This window comes from Stomoxys calcitrans, chromosome 2, assembly GCF_963082655.1.
Source record: "Stomoxys calcitrans chromosome 2, idStoCalc2.1, whole genome shotgun sequence".
Taxonomy (NCBI): Eukaryota; Metazoa; Arthropoda; class Insecta; order Diptera; family Muscidae; genus Stomoxys; species Stomoxys calcitrans.
The window spans coordinates 111,493,032-111,510,074 of record NC_081553.1 but is presented as its reverse complement, the minus strand read 5'-3'; the positions used below and the strand labels follow the sequence as shown (position 1 = coordinate 111,510,074).

Sequence of the window (17,043 nt, the reverse complement as noted above, 5' to 3'; positions counted from 1 at the left end):
GAGAAGGAAAATAAAAACAAAAAGAATGCAAAAAATCTGACATCTTAATACTGTCAAACCTGGCCGGCTGTTAACAGTTGTTCGTGTGAGACCACCTTATTAAATCCGCCTTACCAACTCAACAACTTCTTTTATTTCGAATAGGAGTCATGAATTGCGCTATCCACATTTGCAGCAACAAACATATTTAACATCTCTAAACAGATCCTCAGCTCTACCGGTAGCATAGTGCAAACGTTCTCTAACTTTCTAAAATAAGCAAGCCGTTGTTACCGGATTTATGGCGCATTTAGCACGCCAAGTGTTGCTTTTTTAATCAAATGTGGTTATTATAGTATATATAAGAATAGAGTAAAACTGTTACTAAATTGAAAATGTATATGGTCTTTCACCCATAAAACAAAATTAATTAGATTATTGCTTTAATGTGACTTGTAGACTCCAGATTCGAATGACGTTATAGTTTGATTTAGGTCGGCTAAGACCTTTTGATTGTAATTTTGTGCACCGTACTGGCACTCATTCTCATATTCTAACCAATCTGGTAACCTCAGTTGGAGGGGTCTTTTTACCCTTGCATCTGTGTGTGTGTGCAAAATGTGAATAATATTGTCTCGCTCCCTCTGCTGTAACAAGCCATTTTGCCTTCTCACGAAGCCCAAGTGCCAGTGTTGCCGTTGAGTCTTTTTCGCAAAGTGCCGAAGGTATCTCGTTTTTTTACCGAGTCTTTTATACGTTCGTTGGTTAAAGCAGTCGTCAAAATCAAGTGCGATTTGTGTGGTGCAAAGAATTGTGAATTCGTCGTAACTACATCGAATTCATATTTGCCAAATCCTGAATTCTAGCAAAAGAAAAGATTCACATTTTTTCACAAACGTTTCTTTTTTTCATTAAAATATTTTAATTAGAAATATTAGTAAGAAAATTTTAATAATTCTTATTGAATATTCATTCGGATTGTTTGGTGAGCTTTGCTACACAACACAATTGTGAGGAGCGGCGGCTTCACAGAAGACCTCTCGTGGAAAAAAAGAAAAATCATACACACAAGAAATTTGTAATCAAATTTTAACAGCATAAAATGGCGTTAAAAAGAATTAATAAGGTATGTTTTCTAAAACAAAAAGTCTCCAAAAAAACGGAACGAGAAAAACTGAACAAAAAAAAAAAAGAAATTAAATGCAAACGCAGTGACAAATAATGGTGGTGTTCGTTTGTTCGTCGTCGCATAAGAAAAAAAATTTATGCAAGAAATGTGAAACGTCGTCGTCGATGTCTCGGAGTGTAAAAAATGAGAAGCGAATAAAAATGACGGGGAAAAATTGATCGAAAAGAAAAAAATGATGATGGGCGACCGACCGAAAACCCAACCAACTAACCGACCGACCGATGAGGCACCACGCACACGGGCACGAAGTTTTATTTTTTTTTTGTTTTACAGAAACTTGGATGAGAAAAAAGTATATATTTATGGATATTTAAAAAAGGGAGAAATATCGAATGGTGTGGTGACGAGTATTTGCAAAAAGAAAGAAATGTGGTGAAATGAAAAGTCCAATGATCTTTCTTCGTGAATAGGACGACAATCATGATGATGTTCAAATTGTGAAGAAAGAACGGGGAAAAAACCTGTAGTAATGGCAGTGGCCCTCACAGCAGCGGCTGCTGTCGCTGAAGGTGTGCAGGGGGATGACGGATTTTTAACATTTTTGTTCTGCATGTGGACGAATCTCATTTCCTGTGTAGTGTGTTGATGGTAGACTTTTTTATTGTTTTTTTTTTCCTCGGCCATTCTTTTCCCCATCAAGGGGTGTGGGCAGAGACTGTGGAAATTGTGATGAATTTGCACAGCGTGTTTGGATTGAGAGAAAACTGAAAATAATGTAAAAGCCGGTTTCAATGATCATCCCCATATCATCACAATGGAGGAGCGATGCCGCAATTAAAAATAGAAAAATACGATGGCAGCAAATGTTTTGCTTTTTCTTTCCTTTTTCTTAAAAGGTGTTACCCAATTTTCGTGGTATACACAGCAATTATAGCTATCAGTCTTTTTCCGTCTGTCTGCATTTTTTATACAGCAGTGCTGTTGCTATCAAAAGCAAAAACACATGAACAACAAACACAAAGCAAAGACAAAAGTGAATACTACTCCTCCAGTCAGTCCGAAAACCATCGGTAGCCATTTACTATAGAAATACCCCATACACTCAGCAGTGCTAAAAGTAGAACCTAACCTAACATTTATGTTTGGATACCCTGCCTCCCCCCACCACCACCACCAACTAAACATCATAGTGGAGTAAACATTACTCATTACTTGGTGTAATGCAAAGCAAGGATGTATCCTTGGATAAATTTTCAAAATGCCAATTTCAAATTGACTGCATGTGCCATAGCTGAGGGAAATTAAAAAAAAAACCTTCTAGAATATATAGTGTAGTAGTACAACTAAAACAAAAGCAGCGACATCAGCAAAACACAACAACAAAAGATTGGGCAAAACGACGCAACAGTAGGGGCAGTAGCAGCAGCACAAGCAGGGAAACGTCACATTTAACAGAAACGAACATTAGCTGCTGTTATTTGTGTGCTTTTCGTTCGTTCGGCAGGGATGCCAGCTTTTGGTTTTTGTACTTAATTGTTATACTGAATGACTGGTACTTTGTTCGGTTTTCATAGTTAAAGGCACATGTTTTTCGTGATTACTTTTTTGAACACTACAAAAATTTCAATAAAAATAAAATTGTTTCATAAATTATGAGGGAATGTCCTACTGAATGAAAATGTGTTAGACTTTTTTCGTTCAAAGTCTTTTATTTTAAAAAGTAACCACGAAAATTGTTTATAAAAGTGGTAAAACATAATTTAAATTTATTATTCATTCTATACGAAAGCATACTCTTAATGAGTGCGTATTCGATAATTCATCTCCAAATTTGAAAATCAAATCCCTTGTTCTTGTGCTTCAATGCCTTCCAAAGACAATCAGTCAGTGAACAGCGGACCATTAAAACAAATACGGTGACTATAATTTGCCATGTTTCAGTATTTGCTATCGTTAGCAGCTCGAGAACTTAAACTGGAAGTTTGGTTTATATAAAGCCGTTACCATTTTTTTGGACTAAACAATCTCTTGAGTTTTGGAAGTCACGACAAAGCTAATACAAAATCCTACATAAATTGTAGATATGAAGTTTGCACCAATTAAAAATAAAATCCGAAAATTTATTTATATGGGAGCTGTATTAGACGATTGACCAAAAATATTTCGCACAATCGTATTGGAGTTAAGAATTGAAATATTGGGTTGTATAGGATCTACGTCATTCGAAAGATTACTTCCTTACGGTCATAACGCCCAATCGGAACATATCGTATGACCTTTTACCACTATTTGTTCGGAACAAAAAATCAATTTTTTCTTAGGAGTCAAAGACCTAATTTTTGTATTCTTTTATTTCTCTTAATTAATTTTTTTAACTTTTAAAATGTCTTGTCATTTTGCTGTACAACTGTTACATATATATTTAACATTTCGAATGCAATAGATTTGCAAGGAAAAATTCTTATGGTATTTTTTACAAATCCAATAGGTTCTCACAATACACATGCCTTATGGCTGGTACAATGTTTGTTTTTCACCGTTGAAACCCCCATTTTTTTCACGATTACTTTTTTGAAACATTACATAAAATTAATAAAATAACAATTTTATTAAAATTTTGCCCTAAGTAATGAGGAAATGTACCACTGAATGAAATCAGCAAGTTTTTCTGTTTTAAAATCAATAATATCGGTCTTTACTCAAAAACATTTTCAAAATAATCATTTATAAACGTGTACTTTTATACAGCGAGTTGGCATCTCTGTTCATTGTCTTTGTTCTTTGGTATTGTATGTTAACTTTAAGGGGGTACTTTCTATTTCTTTTTTTCTAATTTCATGTTTTGCTTTCTCTGCAGCCAATGTCGCAGTTGTATTGTTGTCTCCCTCTCTGCAGTGTTGCTGATGTCTGTTGGTTTCTTTGACAGATGGTTTTAACAGCAGTTTGCTTCTTTACTTTAACATTGCCTTTTACGCCCTAGTTTATTTTGCTTTGCTATGCCGGCTCCTTATTTCCAATTGGAATATTTCTTTTAATGATTTTTATTCATGCCTACACAATGGAATTTAATTGGGAGAAAAAGCGGCATGTAGAATTGCATTTGGGAGTTGAAATGTAATCCATCTGCATTGATATTTTTTTTATTTAAAAGTTTCATTTGCGATGTTGCTGTCCCTTTCTGACCCCTTGAAACTTGCATTATTTTTGCAATGTTCTCTGTTTACGTTGTCGTTACTTCGCCTTTTCGTAATTTTCAGGGTTGCATTTTCGTTTTATAGTTTGTCAATCTAATGATAAAGCGTTAATCACAATAGGAAATAATTTTTTGCATTTCTTATCAGATACAATGGCCGACTGGGGCTGAAATATCTTCTGTATGCAATTGAGGTCTTTCAGAGTTTGCAATAAGTGTTTTCATTGGAACTCATTCTGTGATTGTGTGCAAAACTAGTGAATAACTTTAGGAGAAAAAAGAGTAATATACCAAGAACTTCTATACATGAATCAGCTGACTTTTTTATACATGATTTCGTTTTGTGTCAGTTGCTGGTGACGATGTGAAATTCAATGAGGACTTTTCTTTCTCCAAAGGAATAATTGAGTCCAAAATTTAAAATATTTATGTTTGTCTGTACGTTATAAAATACTTTTGCATGGATATGGAAAAAATTTAATTCAATACCACCTTTGCCAGGCATAAATAGAGATGAAGAGTTGCTAACTTCCCTTGGGAAAAACATAATTTTTGACATTGCAAACCAGAACTTCCTGTGCATTTGCAAAGATCTGGTACTCGTCTTGATAGGTTTTAGGGGCATTCTGCAGACTCACTTAGACCACTGGATATGGATAGGTTTTAGTGGCATTCTGCAGACTCACTTAGACCACTGGATATGGTCAACATTTTTCATTCAAGTCCTCCTTTGCCAGACATTGATAGAAATGAAAGTTGCTAACTTCCCTTAGGAAATCACATACGAGTATTTCTTTACACTTGAAACCAGCCATTCTGGGGAATGTGCAAGGTACGAGTACTCGTCTTAATAGATATTTATGACATTCTGAAGACTCACTTAGACATTTTAGTTCACAATGATTCCACAGAAACACTAGAAGAAAGATGCCTTCTATTTTCTACCGTTAAACTAGTCAGGTTGCTTTAAAAGCCTAACAACTTCCCATGGTTGACGAAGCCTCAAAGAGAGTGGAATTTCTTCTTTTCAGAGCAGTGTAGGCACACAACAGATGTTTCATAGTTCCTCCTTCTAAAGGTCATTACAGCTTCTACAGAAATTATTGCTTGCAATTTAATCCCAGCAGCATATTTTCTTAGCACACAATGAACTGTCATGACGGACACGATGAACGAGACTTATGTTCTAGCCAAGGATAGCATGTGAAAGACTTCTTCAAGTTTGCATTGGGCAACATAATCGTGGAGCCTTCACAGCCCTCAATTGGTGTCCATCTGTCATCTGTTGCCCCTCGGCCCTTGTGCAAAATTGTTGTTGTTGTAGCCATATTCTATATGTAGGTAGCGATCCTCATCAAGCGATCATATATGAGCAAATTGGTCATTGGTTATTTAAAGGCGCCAATAACACGCCTTGTCATACCGAGCATCATGGCCATTCAGTAATTAAGCAAGAGCTGATGCTGCCCGGCCCCTCACTGGGACTCTCCAGTCGATACCGCTGATTGACCGCGACTACAGTAGCGGGTTCTCGGTATGGAACACTAGACTTTACACAACTTGTGGATGCATGTGCGTGTAGCTGCTATCTTTGCTAAGAACGAAGTAGTGTTGTCCTCAATGCAGCTATGATACACAAAGAAGTCGACTTTTGGAGACGGCTGTGTATTACATTTTTGGAGCCCAGTCCACCATACCACAACTACAGTATACATCCCATGCATAACTAATACTGATACGCAAAAGATGCAGGCCACAGTCTTTATCCATCTGGTACTTTTTTTTTAAATGGAATTCCTTTTGAAGGTGTGATCGCGCCAACCCATTTTTCCCTCATGGATGGGGAAATAATGTGCTGGGGGCAATCAACAGGTGCAGAGAAAGTCGGGATTGAAGCCATGTAATCCATCTGTATTGGCGGTAATCCGCCTAGGACAGAATTTGTTAGGAATTCCTAGGAATTTAGAGTCACATAGACGAGTGTAGTGTCTTTCAGGCTGAGGTTTACGTAATTCTCAGGGCCTCCGTTTTGATTCTGGATCAGACCATTACGATTTATGTGGACAGTCAGGCGGAGCTGAAGGAAAGTCGTGGCTTCGGGAGATGCAAGGAAAGTCACGGATGTTTGGGCACTGCTGTCAGTTTGTGCTGGGTTCAGGGCCATCAAGGGTTGGCGGGGAACGAGGTGGCTGACGAGCTGGCCAGGTTTGGTTCGCGAATAAACTCTGTGTATGCGGCGCCGATGATGAATCTCACTCTGTGTTGGCTTTTTGGGATGGCGGATGCCAACTATTGCGAAAGCGCAGACTTGTCGCGGGCGCTGCGGGAATGTCAAGGCTTTATGGCCGGCCACTGCAATGTGAGGTCGCTATGAGGATTTCTGCAGGGTCTGTGGGAATGTCGGTTGAGCATCTGCAGTTGTTGTTGTTGTAACTACATTTGCATGTGGAGGTGGCGATCATCGTGATGCTCCTGTAGATGAGCAAGCTCCTTCCGTCCAAACTGCCCCGGCAGCTGCTCCGTAAAGAGCATTCCACTATTCGCAACACCTGTGGACGCGCCCTATAGCGCCCAGCTAAGCTTCTCGTAGCAGCAATGACACCACACTGTTCAGACTTCAATGTTCCAGCCTGTAAGGTGCTCACAGCTATCCCGTGCCGGGTAGCACCTGCAGTGCCAATGCCCTGTGATGGCCCGGTGAAGGATGAACACTTTTATTCTTCGCCGAGCTCTCTATTGTCTTTCGACCTCCAAGTCATTCTGGACTTCTGTAATAGCCTGGTTGACAGGGCGGCTCTCTTGTCGGTGAGACTTTTTCGGTCTCTAGGTCAACTTTTCATTTATTTCTTTCTAGGACGAACTTAATAGACCAGAGGTCTCCGAGTGAAGGAGTTGGCAATGCGGTTGCCAGGCACGTGTCCTTTAATCTAATCCCCCCATGCTTCTCATATCTCTCATTGCATAAGGGGCCTGCTTTTTATAGCCGGATCCGAACGGAGTGCCGCCGTACGACACCTGTTTGGGGAGAAGTTTTTACATGCCATAGTACCTTACAAATGTCGCCATCCTAAGGAGTGTGTCTGAAATCTTTTTTCTGATATTCTCGCCAGTTTTCAAACCCACGCGCCAAGGCGGACATGTTAACATCAACATAGGCGGACATGTTAACATCTGCACTACGGTGAACTCGCGTGGTTCTATGAGTCATATCTTAGCAGATTATCCCAGTCATATATTAAGATTTTTCGATTTGATTTGTTAACCCTGTAACGCCTATAACTGAATTTTTTGTAGTTTGACCTCCAAACACCGATATATTGGTCTGTCACATATTAAATGTTTTGTGGTCCCATGTTTTGCCTAGTGTAGCAGATGTTCAAAACATATTCTTCTACACAAGCTTGATGTCTGCCGTCGAATATACCAAAATATCCATAGTGTGTAAAATACACCTTATTAGTTTTAGCATTTGAGTTGTTGAGGTAGGGTGGAAAGCAACACCAGCAATTAGATTTTACCGGATCCCCCTTAAATATCTGGAGGCAAAATGCTCGAGCTCTTAATTTATTTGTGTTAGCTGTAACGGCATAGACTATTAGCACAACAAATATCATTATGCCATTATTTATTTTATTTTTAACCATATTAATGCTTTAGTGTCTACCGTTGTTTCCATCGTAGGTTAATGTATGGACTAGTTTGATGACGATCTTGTAATATGGCAATAAGAATAAGTTTCTAGACATACACTTGTGCCATGAAGGAATCTTGACAGATTGATTTGATGAGGCTTAAGTTATGTTAAGTAGAATAAAATGCTACCCGTAGAAAATAGATGCGCTGGTTTATTCATACCAGTAAATCCTAACATATCAGCCTATAAGCCCAAAGGCTTGGATTCAAATATCAAAGAGAACTTCAAAACAATTAAAATTGTTTGCCCATATCTCGAAGACGGTTTGTATTGGCGCTGACGCTGAGTTGGCGATGCACAAAATGTGTGAGTTTCGCTGGCCAGGAAATTTAACTTCAAACCCAACATGTTAGAAAGGGTGAGAAAGAAAACTCTTGCCCTTTGCACCTGCAAGAGGGTCAGTGGCAAAAGTTGTGGACTTAAACTACGTGTCATGCTTTGGATTTGTACTGCAGTTGTCAGGCCTATAATGCCGTATGGTTGTTGTTGTAGCCACACGTCTATATGTGGAGGTGGCGATCCTCTTCATGCTCCTGTAGGTGGGCAATGTCGTTCCGGACCAAAGGACAGATTGCCGCGGGAACAGAATGACCAATGGTTATTTAAAGGCGCCAATAACCCGCATTGTCATATCGAGCATCATAGGCATTTAGTTTTTGTGCAAGAGCTTGTGCCGCCCGGCCTCTAACTGAGACTCTCCGCTCGATGCCGCTGATTGTCCGCGACTGCCGTTGCAGCTACTTTGTATGAAGCATTTCACTATCCGCAATCGCGGATACGACGCACTCGGTAGCTCGCAGCTAAGCTTCTCGTGTCACTAATCAACACCACATAGATCGAACCTCAGTGTTTCAGCCTGTGTGGTGCTTACAGATATCCCGTGCCATATGGTGAAGTTATTTAGTGGATGAGCTTGAAAAATTCACCTACTCAGCGAAATCCAAACGAACGGTTTGTTTGTGCATCACAGCCGCTTTGAAGAGGATGAAGATGATGACTCAAAAAATTGCAAATACAAATTTTTCGATACCATTAAGGGAAAGGATGCAAATTTTTCACAAGTATGAATACCTCTCGAATGTCTTTAGCATTAGAAGGGCATAACCACCGCTGAAAATTTGTCTGATGTTTTCACCAGAATTCGAAGCCAGGCGTTCGGCGCCATAGGCGGACATGTTAATCTTTGTGGCACGGTGGCCTACTCTGGACATTGTGACTAGCTATGGGCACTACTTGGGAAATGGAGGAAGTTTTAGATGATCGAACCATAGACATACAGATTAAGTATGAGGCTATGAGATTTTTGGCGTTGATGATCGGGTAGAATATAGGAACTCTGGTACTGTTATTTGGAATTGCTACACAGATGGCTCAAGGCATGCAGAACGGTAAAGTTACCTAATGTCTTGGGAGTGTATCATCTTCTAAGTATGGCACTGCATCATTTGGTTGCCGGTCCATATAAGGGTCAGTAGGAATTGGAGGGCGACTTGTTTGTAAGGGCCAGAGGTCTGCCTTCGGCATGGTTCATCATCATCTTGTGAGGTATTGAAAGTCTTAATGGCCTTCTTAGCGATCAACAGTATGGGTTCCGCAGAAATCGCTCTACGGGCGACCTCCTGGCACTGCTGTCGGAACGTTGGAGTCGCTGAAACCACCAGTTTGGAGAGAGTAAGTTTGTGGCTCTGGATATCTCCAAGGCATTTGATAGGATCTGGCACGATGCACTCATATCAAAGCTTGTCGCATTTTGTGTCGGTAATGGGTTCGTTCGATTTATTTCGAGCTTTCTCAGAGATCGCACTATTCGAGTCGTTATAGATGGGTTCTCGTTCAATGAGCATAAATTGACCCCAGGGCTCTGTTCTTTCTCTTTTTCTGATTTTCATCAACGATCAGTTAAGTCAGATATCGAATCCGATCGATCTACTACTCATTTGCGGTTGACATTAATCTCTGTCATTCGAGTCTTCGAGAGGTTTAGGACAAGAGGCGGGTTATAGACGACACACTCTGCCAGGATTTGCTGGCCATTTCTGAGTGGGGTTTAATGAATCGAGTAGATTTTAATGGACGGAAATTTAGTGCTGCTTGTTGTCACACAAACGATTCGCTGACCCAGTACGATCATCTTTGTCTATCAATGGTGTAGATGTTGAGCAATCAGAAGCTCTTGATGTTCTGGGCATGAAAATACGAAGTGATGTCCGTTGGGTTAAATATGTATTTGAAGTGTCGAAAGAAACATTCAAGTGTTTAGGCTTCCTTAAACGGTGTAAGAATTACTTCACTCCGTCTGATTTTCTTAATATCTACAGCACTTTCATAAGGCCGAAAATGGAGTACAACTCACATGTATGGGCTGGAGTTTCAAAATCATCCCTGTAGCTACTAGACGACGGTGTACAGAGGAGAGCGATGGCATTTATTGGGGACAGTGGGGTATCCAACTCTATTGCCTGCCTTCATCATCGTCGCAATGTGGGTTGTTTGGCGCTGTTCTATATGTACTTTCATGGTGTGTGTTCGTCTGATATTCGTCTTCTTATTCCTGATATAAGCAGGCCACCGTAGCGCAGAGGTAAGCATGTCCGCCTATGACGCTGAACTCCTGGATTCGAACCCTGGCGAAACTATCAGAAAAAATTTTCAGCGGTGGTTTTCCCTTCCTATGTGAGGGAGGTAATATGCCATGTAAAACTACTCTCCAAAGAGGTTCCGACTCGGCTATATGAAAGGAGGCCCCTTATCATTGAGCTTAAAACTTAAATCGGACTGCACTCATTGATATGTGAGAAGTTTGCCCCCGTTCCTTAGTGGAATGGTCATAGGCAAAATTTAAAATTTGCATTCCTGATGTAAGGGTGTATGTGAGGGATACTAGACATTCCAGGAACTTACACCCTTTTGAAATTGATTGGCCAGCGGACCGCACAATGCATTATAGAGAGAATTCTTATTTCGCCCGAACCTTTTGTATGTGGAATCGACTTCCGGCTAATGTTTATTCCACCCACTTTGACATCCAAAGATTTAAGACAAATTTCACAACATCCTTCCCCCCCCCCCCCCCCTGCGTGTTGGCTGACAGAAAAAAAAAACTTTGTTGTTGATGTAACCTCGTCAAGCTCCTGTAGGTGACTAAGTTCGTTCCGATCGTCGCGGGACCAGGGTGGCCATTGGTTATTTAAAGGCGCCAATAACTCGCCTTGTCATATCGAGCATCGTAGGCACTCAGTATTTGTGCAAGAGCCGGTGCCAACCGACCTCTCACTGAGACTCTCCGCTCGATACCGCTGATTGTCCTCGACTGCTGTTGCAACTACTCCGTATGAAGCATTCCACTATCCGTAACCTTTGGACGAGCCCGGTAGCTTGCAGCTAAGCTACTCGTGACAGCAATAAACACCACACATCGGATCTCAATGTTCCAGCTTGTGTGGTGATAGCTGTGAGCTATCCCGTGCCGGGGAAAAAAAACTTGGTATGTAAATGTGAAGCCTTTTAAGGTCGCGCATTCCGACTCAACGACGTGGGCAAAGAACACGCATGTAGCACTGGAAAATTAAAATTGTGACAGATGGCTTGATGTTGGGGCATTTCCTATGCCATTGCTGGGCTTTCAGGGCTAACAGGTACCGAAACTAAGATGTTGATGTGATACCAGACTTGAACCAACTTAAGGGTATAGAGTGGAAACGGGATTATCTGACTTGCAGGGATTTCCTGCAATTGATTTTTTTTCGAGGTGAGCTCTCTTGTCAAACTTATCCAGCCTTTTAATCGTGCAGGTCATTGGAGATTACAATCCTTCTATATATGGATGCATCTTCGATTTTACTTCTTGAGTAATCGGAATGTCTAATACATGTTTTTGTTGTAGCAGTGTGTTGCACACTGAGGCGGCGGTGGGTCTTGCCGATGAAGAACTCTATCCGGTCAATCCGTTACGTACAACCGGATGCCATGGGATTGATATTGTTGTTGTAGCAGTGTGTTGCACACTGAGCCGCCAGCTCTGAAGGCCGACAAAGGACTGACCCCATCGGGTCAATCCAGTACGTACAAACGGCTGTCATGTGATTGATGCCTAGTACATGACGCTAGCTTCTATAACACCTACGTTCCCAAATAGGCCCAATTTATGGAAATTGTTTAAATAAAGTTTTGGTAACGCAAATTCTTTGGTCGCTTTGATTCAGTAGCTTGGTTGAGTGAGCTTGGCTGGGAACTTTTGATGCATCCACCATATAGCCCTGACCTTGCACCATCAGACTACCATTTATTTCGATCTTTGCAGAACTCCTTAAATGGTAAAACTTTCGGCAATGATGAGGCTATAAAATCGCACTTGGTTCAGTTTTTTGCAGATAAAGGCCAGAAGTTCTATGAGCGTGGAATACTAAATTTGCCAGGAAGATGACAAAAGGTTATCGAACAAAATGGCAATTATATATTTGATTAAAGTTCATTCTAAGTTTTATTAAAAATGCATTTTCTTTCTTTTAAAAAATCCGCAATTACTTTTTAGGCAACCCAATATTTTGTTATCAGGATGGTGTTGTTATCACGGTGGTTTCTACAAAATCATACGAGTAGTGGTATAATGAGTTGGCTGCCTTGGCCTTAACCTAAGAAAGTTTTACCCAGCTATCTTGTTGTAGTATGGTCAACTTTATCCAAATGAACTGAAGTGTATGTCGAGCACCTACCACCTAAAAATACACACATACAAGCAAGTGCTTGGCAATTGATGGTCATTTTTTTTTCTTTCTCTGCTACCACCACCACCACCACCATTGTGTTGGATATAATATAACAATTTTTTTTAACTCCAATACAATTTGGACTTTACAGAAAATATTGTTACATGCAGCTTATTCGTTGGTTGTGCTACCATACCGATGACTATTTTCATTTCTGCTCGAATGAGTCATAATTTTTGCCATGATTTTTCATTGACTATAAATTTTTTTTGCTTTGTTGAGCTTTTTTCCTTTAGTTTTTTTTTTTCATTTTGAAACACAACCAGGGAAGAATGTTGTTTTTTGTTTTGTTTTGTATTTGTAAGTCAATCTTTTTATCTAGCATTCTGCTGGTTTTTGTACAAAGTCTGACATAGTTTATTGTTAATTTATATTTTTATCTCATCTAAATAATTTGCAGCTTGGAAGTTTTTGTTTTTTTTTTTCACTGACAAACATGGGTCTGTGTTTTCAGTTTACCATACATATTTTCTCAATACGATGCTGCGATAGCAACTAATTTTCTTTGTTTGCCACTGGAGCACACTGACCTTCTGTGATTTCACTCAATCTCGGCTAGCTTTTATTGGGTTGCCCAAAAAGTAATTGCGGATTTTTTAAAAGAAATTAAATGCATTTTTAACAAAGCTTAGAATGAACTTTAATCAAATATACTTTTTTACACTTTTTTTTCTAAAGCAAGCTAAAAGTAACAGCTGATAACTGACAGAAGAAAGAATGCAATTACAGAGTCACAAGCTGTGAAAAAATTTGTCAACGCCGACTATATGAAAAATCCGCAATTACTTTTTGGGCAACCCAATAGTTTGGAGGCGAATTCAAAAGAAAATGATTAAAAAGATATCCATATTAAATACAATTATTGTTAAATACAATTATTGTTATTAAAAAGTCTACAAAGTCTAGTAACGATTTCTAATTATTTATACCTTGCCCTACTGCTAGGGCCATTTTATGGAAAAAGATGGTGTTTGAGTTAATCGAGTCACTCATGTGAGTGACACAGAATACCGACTGCTGATTTTGAGCAACTACTTTTGTAGCTAATGTACGAGCTCCTCAGCGAGTAATAGGTGACTTTGCAAAGTCCTTGCCTATTCCAAGGGTTTAGGATCCGGTAGACCTTATTTCCCCTACACTTTGGGGGACGAGATATGAATAAAGATATACAAACAAAACAACAAATATTGCCCATGAACATTCCACTAAGGAACAGGGGCAAACTTCTTACATATCAATGAGTGCAGTCCGATTTGAGTTTAAGCTCAATGATAAAGGGGCCTCCTTTTTATAGCCGAGTCCGAACGGCGTGCCGCAGCGCGACACCTCTTTGGAGAAAAGTTTTACATGGCATATTACCTCACAAATGTTGCCAGCATTAGGAGGGGAAAACCACCGCTGAAATTTTTTCTGTTGGTCCCGCCAGGATTCGAACCCAGACATTCAGCGTCATAGACGGACATGCTAACCTCTGCGCTATGGTGGCCTCCAGATATAACAACCAAAAAACTCAAAGATAAAACAAACGCAAAGATGACAAAAAACTACATTTGATGAGAAAATCAGCAGTGCTAGAGAGACCGCTATTGTATTGGGTTGCCCAAAAAGTAATTGCGGATTTTATAAAAGAAAGTAAATGCATTTTTAATAAAACTTAGAATGAACTTTAATCAAATATATGTTTTTTACACTTTTTTTCTAAAGCAAGCTAAAAGTAACAGCTGATAACTGACAGAAGAAAGAATGCAATTACAGAGTCACGAGCTGTGAAAAAATGTGTCAACGCCGACTATATGAAAAATCCGCAATTACTTTTTGAGCAACCCAATAGTTCCATAACGTCCCCCCTGTTGGTTTATTACTATGCTTGTCTACCTTCGATAGTTCTATCCCAAGGCAGCCGATTGTACGTACCGTATTGGCCCGATGAAGTCTTTCATTGGCAAGGGCTGCCGCCTTAGTGTACAATACACTGCTAGAACAAGAACAACAACAAATTTCGATAGTTCTTCCTCATTCTATAGTTCTGACGCCAACGATTTAAGTACGCGTATTGCTCTTTGATACTCTATTCTCCTATGTACCTGTTGTTAGACGAAGATTTCGGAGCTTTGGTTACGATTTGATGAAATGTAGGAAGATTGTAGATGCTCAATCCCTTAGAGAATTATCATTTACGGCTTTCCGCTAGGACAATACTCCAGAGAATGAGGAGGAAACACGCAGTGCTGGAGAGACCGCTGTCGTAGTCTCATAACGTCCCACCCGATGAAGTCTTTCATCGGCAAGGGCTGCGGCCTTAGTGTACAATACACTGCTAGAACAACAACAACAACCTTCGATAGTTCTTCCTTCTTCTATAGTTCTGTCGCCAACGATTTAAATACGCATATTGCTGTGCTCTTTGACACTCTATTCTCGTTTGTACCTATTGTTAGGCGAAGATTTCGGAGCTTTGGTTACTATTTGATGAAATGTAGGAAGATTGTAGATGCTCAATCCCTCAGAGACTTATCATTTACGTCTTTATTCTCCAGAGAATTGGAGAATATTTTGTAAATACAAAAATAATGCTAAATCCGTTATACGTAAGAAAAGGTGTAAGCATTATTCCAAACGTTTTGGCAATTTGGATTCTAAGGGGTTTTGGCGTGTTATCAAAGGTTCTGGTTGCATTAGTGTTCAATCTTACACAAACTCATATCCACTCATCTCTTGACTAAGAAGAGGCGTTTTCCTTTAGCTGCGTTAATGCTGACGATGGCTTGGGAAAAATTAAGGCTAAGTCGTTTGGTGTTGATGGCTTTTTCCGTTTCCGTATACTACTGACTTAATTCTCCATTTATTTAATTCTATTTTAATGACTTCAGAGTTTCTTTCGACCTGGACAACTGCGCATGTAGTGCCAATACCTAAATCAACTGTTTTTCGCAGTCCGGAGGACTTAAGGCCAATCTCAATTCTTCCAGTTCTTTCTAAGGTTTTAAACATATTCTTAAGGTGCAGTTAATGATGAGTACCAGATGAAAAAATCTTAGATTCCCAATATGCCTTTCGCTCAGGTCTTTCTAAGGTTTTTGAACATATTCTTAAGGAGCAGTTAATGATGAATACCAGACAAAAGATTTTAGATTCCCAATATGCCTTTCGCTCAGGTCACAGTACCAGTTCTATGTTGCTACATCCTACTGAATCCATTAGGTATGATATTAATAATGGTAAATTAAGTGCTCTTCTATCTCTTGACTATACGAAAGCTTTTAACTCCATTTGCTTCAAGACTGATTGAGAAGTTTAGAAACAACTTTGGTTTTTCCAGATCTGCCTGCAGAATTGTTATGTCGTACATGTGTGGTAGCACGTAATTTGTTGACTTAAATGGAATAAAATCTGAAATTATTTCCTTGTTTTCTGGTGTGCTGCATTACATTAATGATTTTTCAGTTTTCTTAGGACCAAGCCAGTGCAACACTTTTCACTTTTGCCGATGATATATATCTTATCAGTGCTGATCGTGATTCTGGCAATTGTTTGGAATCCGAAGTGAACATCTGTATTAGTAGGATCTTATTGTGGTCAAGCCTTAACTCCCTTTCTATAAATCCCTTGTTTAAATCCCAAATGCAATCTGAGTTTGGCGTATTGGTACAGAATTCGCGGGTTAATTTTGTATTGGGTTGCCCAAAAAGTAATTGCGGATTTTTTAAAAGAAAGTAAATGCATTTTTAATAAGACTTAGAATGAACTTTAATCAAATATACTTTTTTTACACTTTTTTTCTAAAGCAAGCTAAAAGTAACAGCTGATAACTGACAGAAGAAAGAATGCAATTACAGAGTCACAAATTTATCAACGCCGACTATATGAAAAATCCGCAATTACTTTCTGGGCAAGCCAATAGATAGGCTTAAATACTTGGGAGTCACTATTGACTCCCAAGTAGTATCAGGAACTTTTGGGAGTAGTAACAGGAACCAAAACACCACCTGCAAAATTTCAGTAAAATCGGAGAAGAATTGCGCCCTCCACAGGCTCAAGAAGTCAAGACCCAAGATCGGTTTATATGGCAGCTATTTCAAAACATGGACCGATTTGGCCCATTTACCCTCCCAACCGACCTATACTAATAGGTAGTATTTGTGCAAAATTTAAAATGGCTAGCTTTACTCCTGCGAAAGTTTGCGTGCTTTCGACAGACAAACAAACGGACGGACAGATGGACGGACATGGCTAGATCGACTTAAAATGTCAAGACGATCAAGAATATATATATACTTTATGG

At 39.5% G+C, this 17,043-nt stretch overlaps 1 protein-coding gene across 1 annotated transcript in view; it reads left to right on the top strand.

Moving 5' to 3' along the window:
• Positions 1-731: 731 nt before the first annotated feature.
• The window catches only part of LOC106088615 (ubiquitin-conjugating enzyme E2-17 kDa), a 37,832-nt gene continuing 21,520 nt past the window's right edge, over positions 732-17,043 (top strand). The window contains exon 1 of the mRNA XM_013254209.2: positions 732-1,105. Within this exon, the coding sequence (XP_013109663.1) occupies positions 1,082-1,105 (24 nt within the window). The 5' untranslated portion in view covers positions 732-1,081. The remainder of the gene's footprint in view (positions 1,106-17,043) is intronic.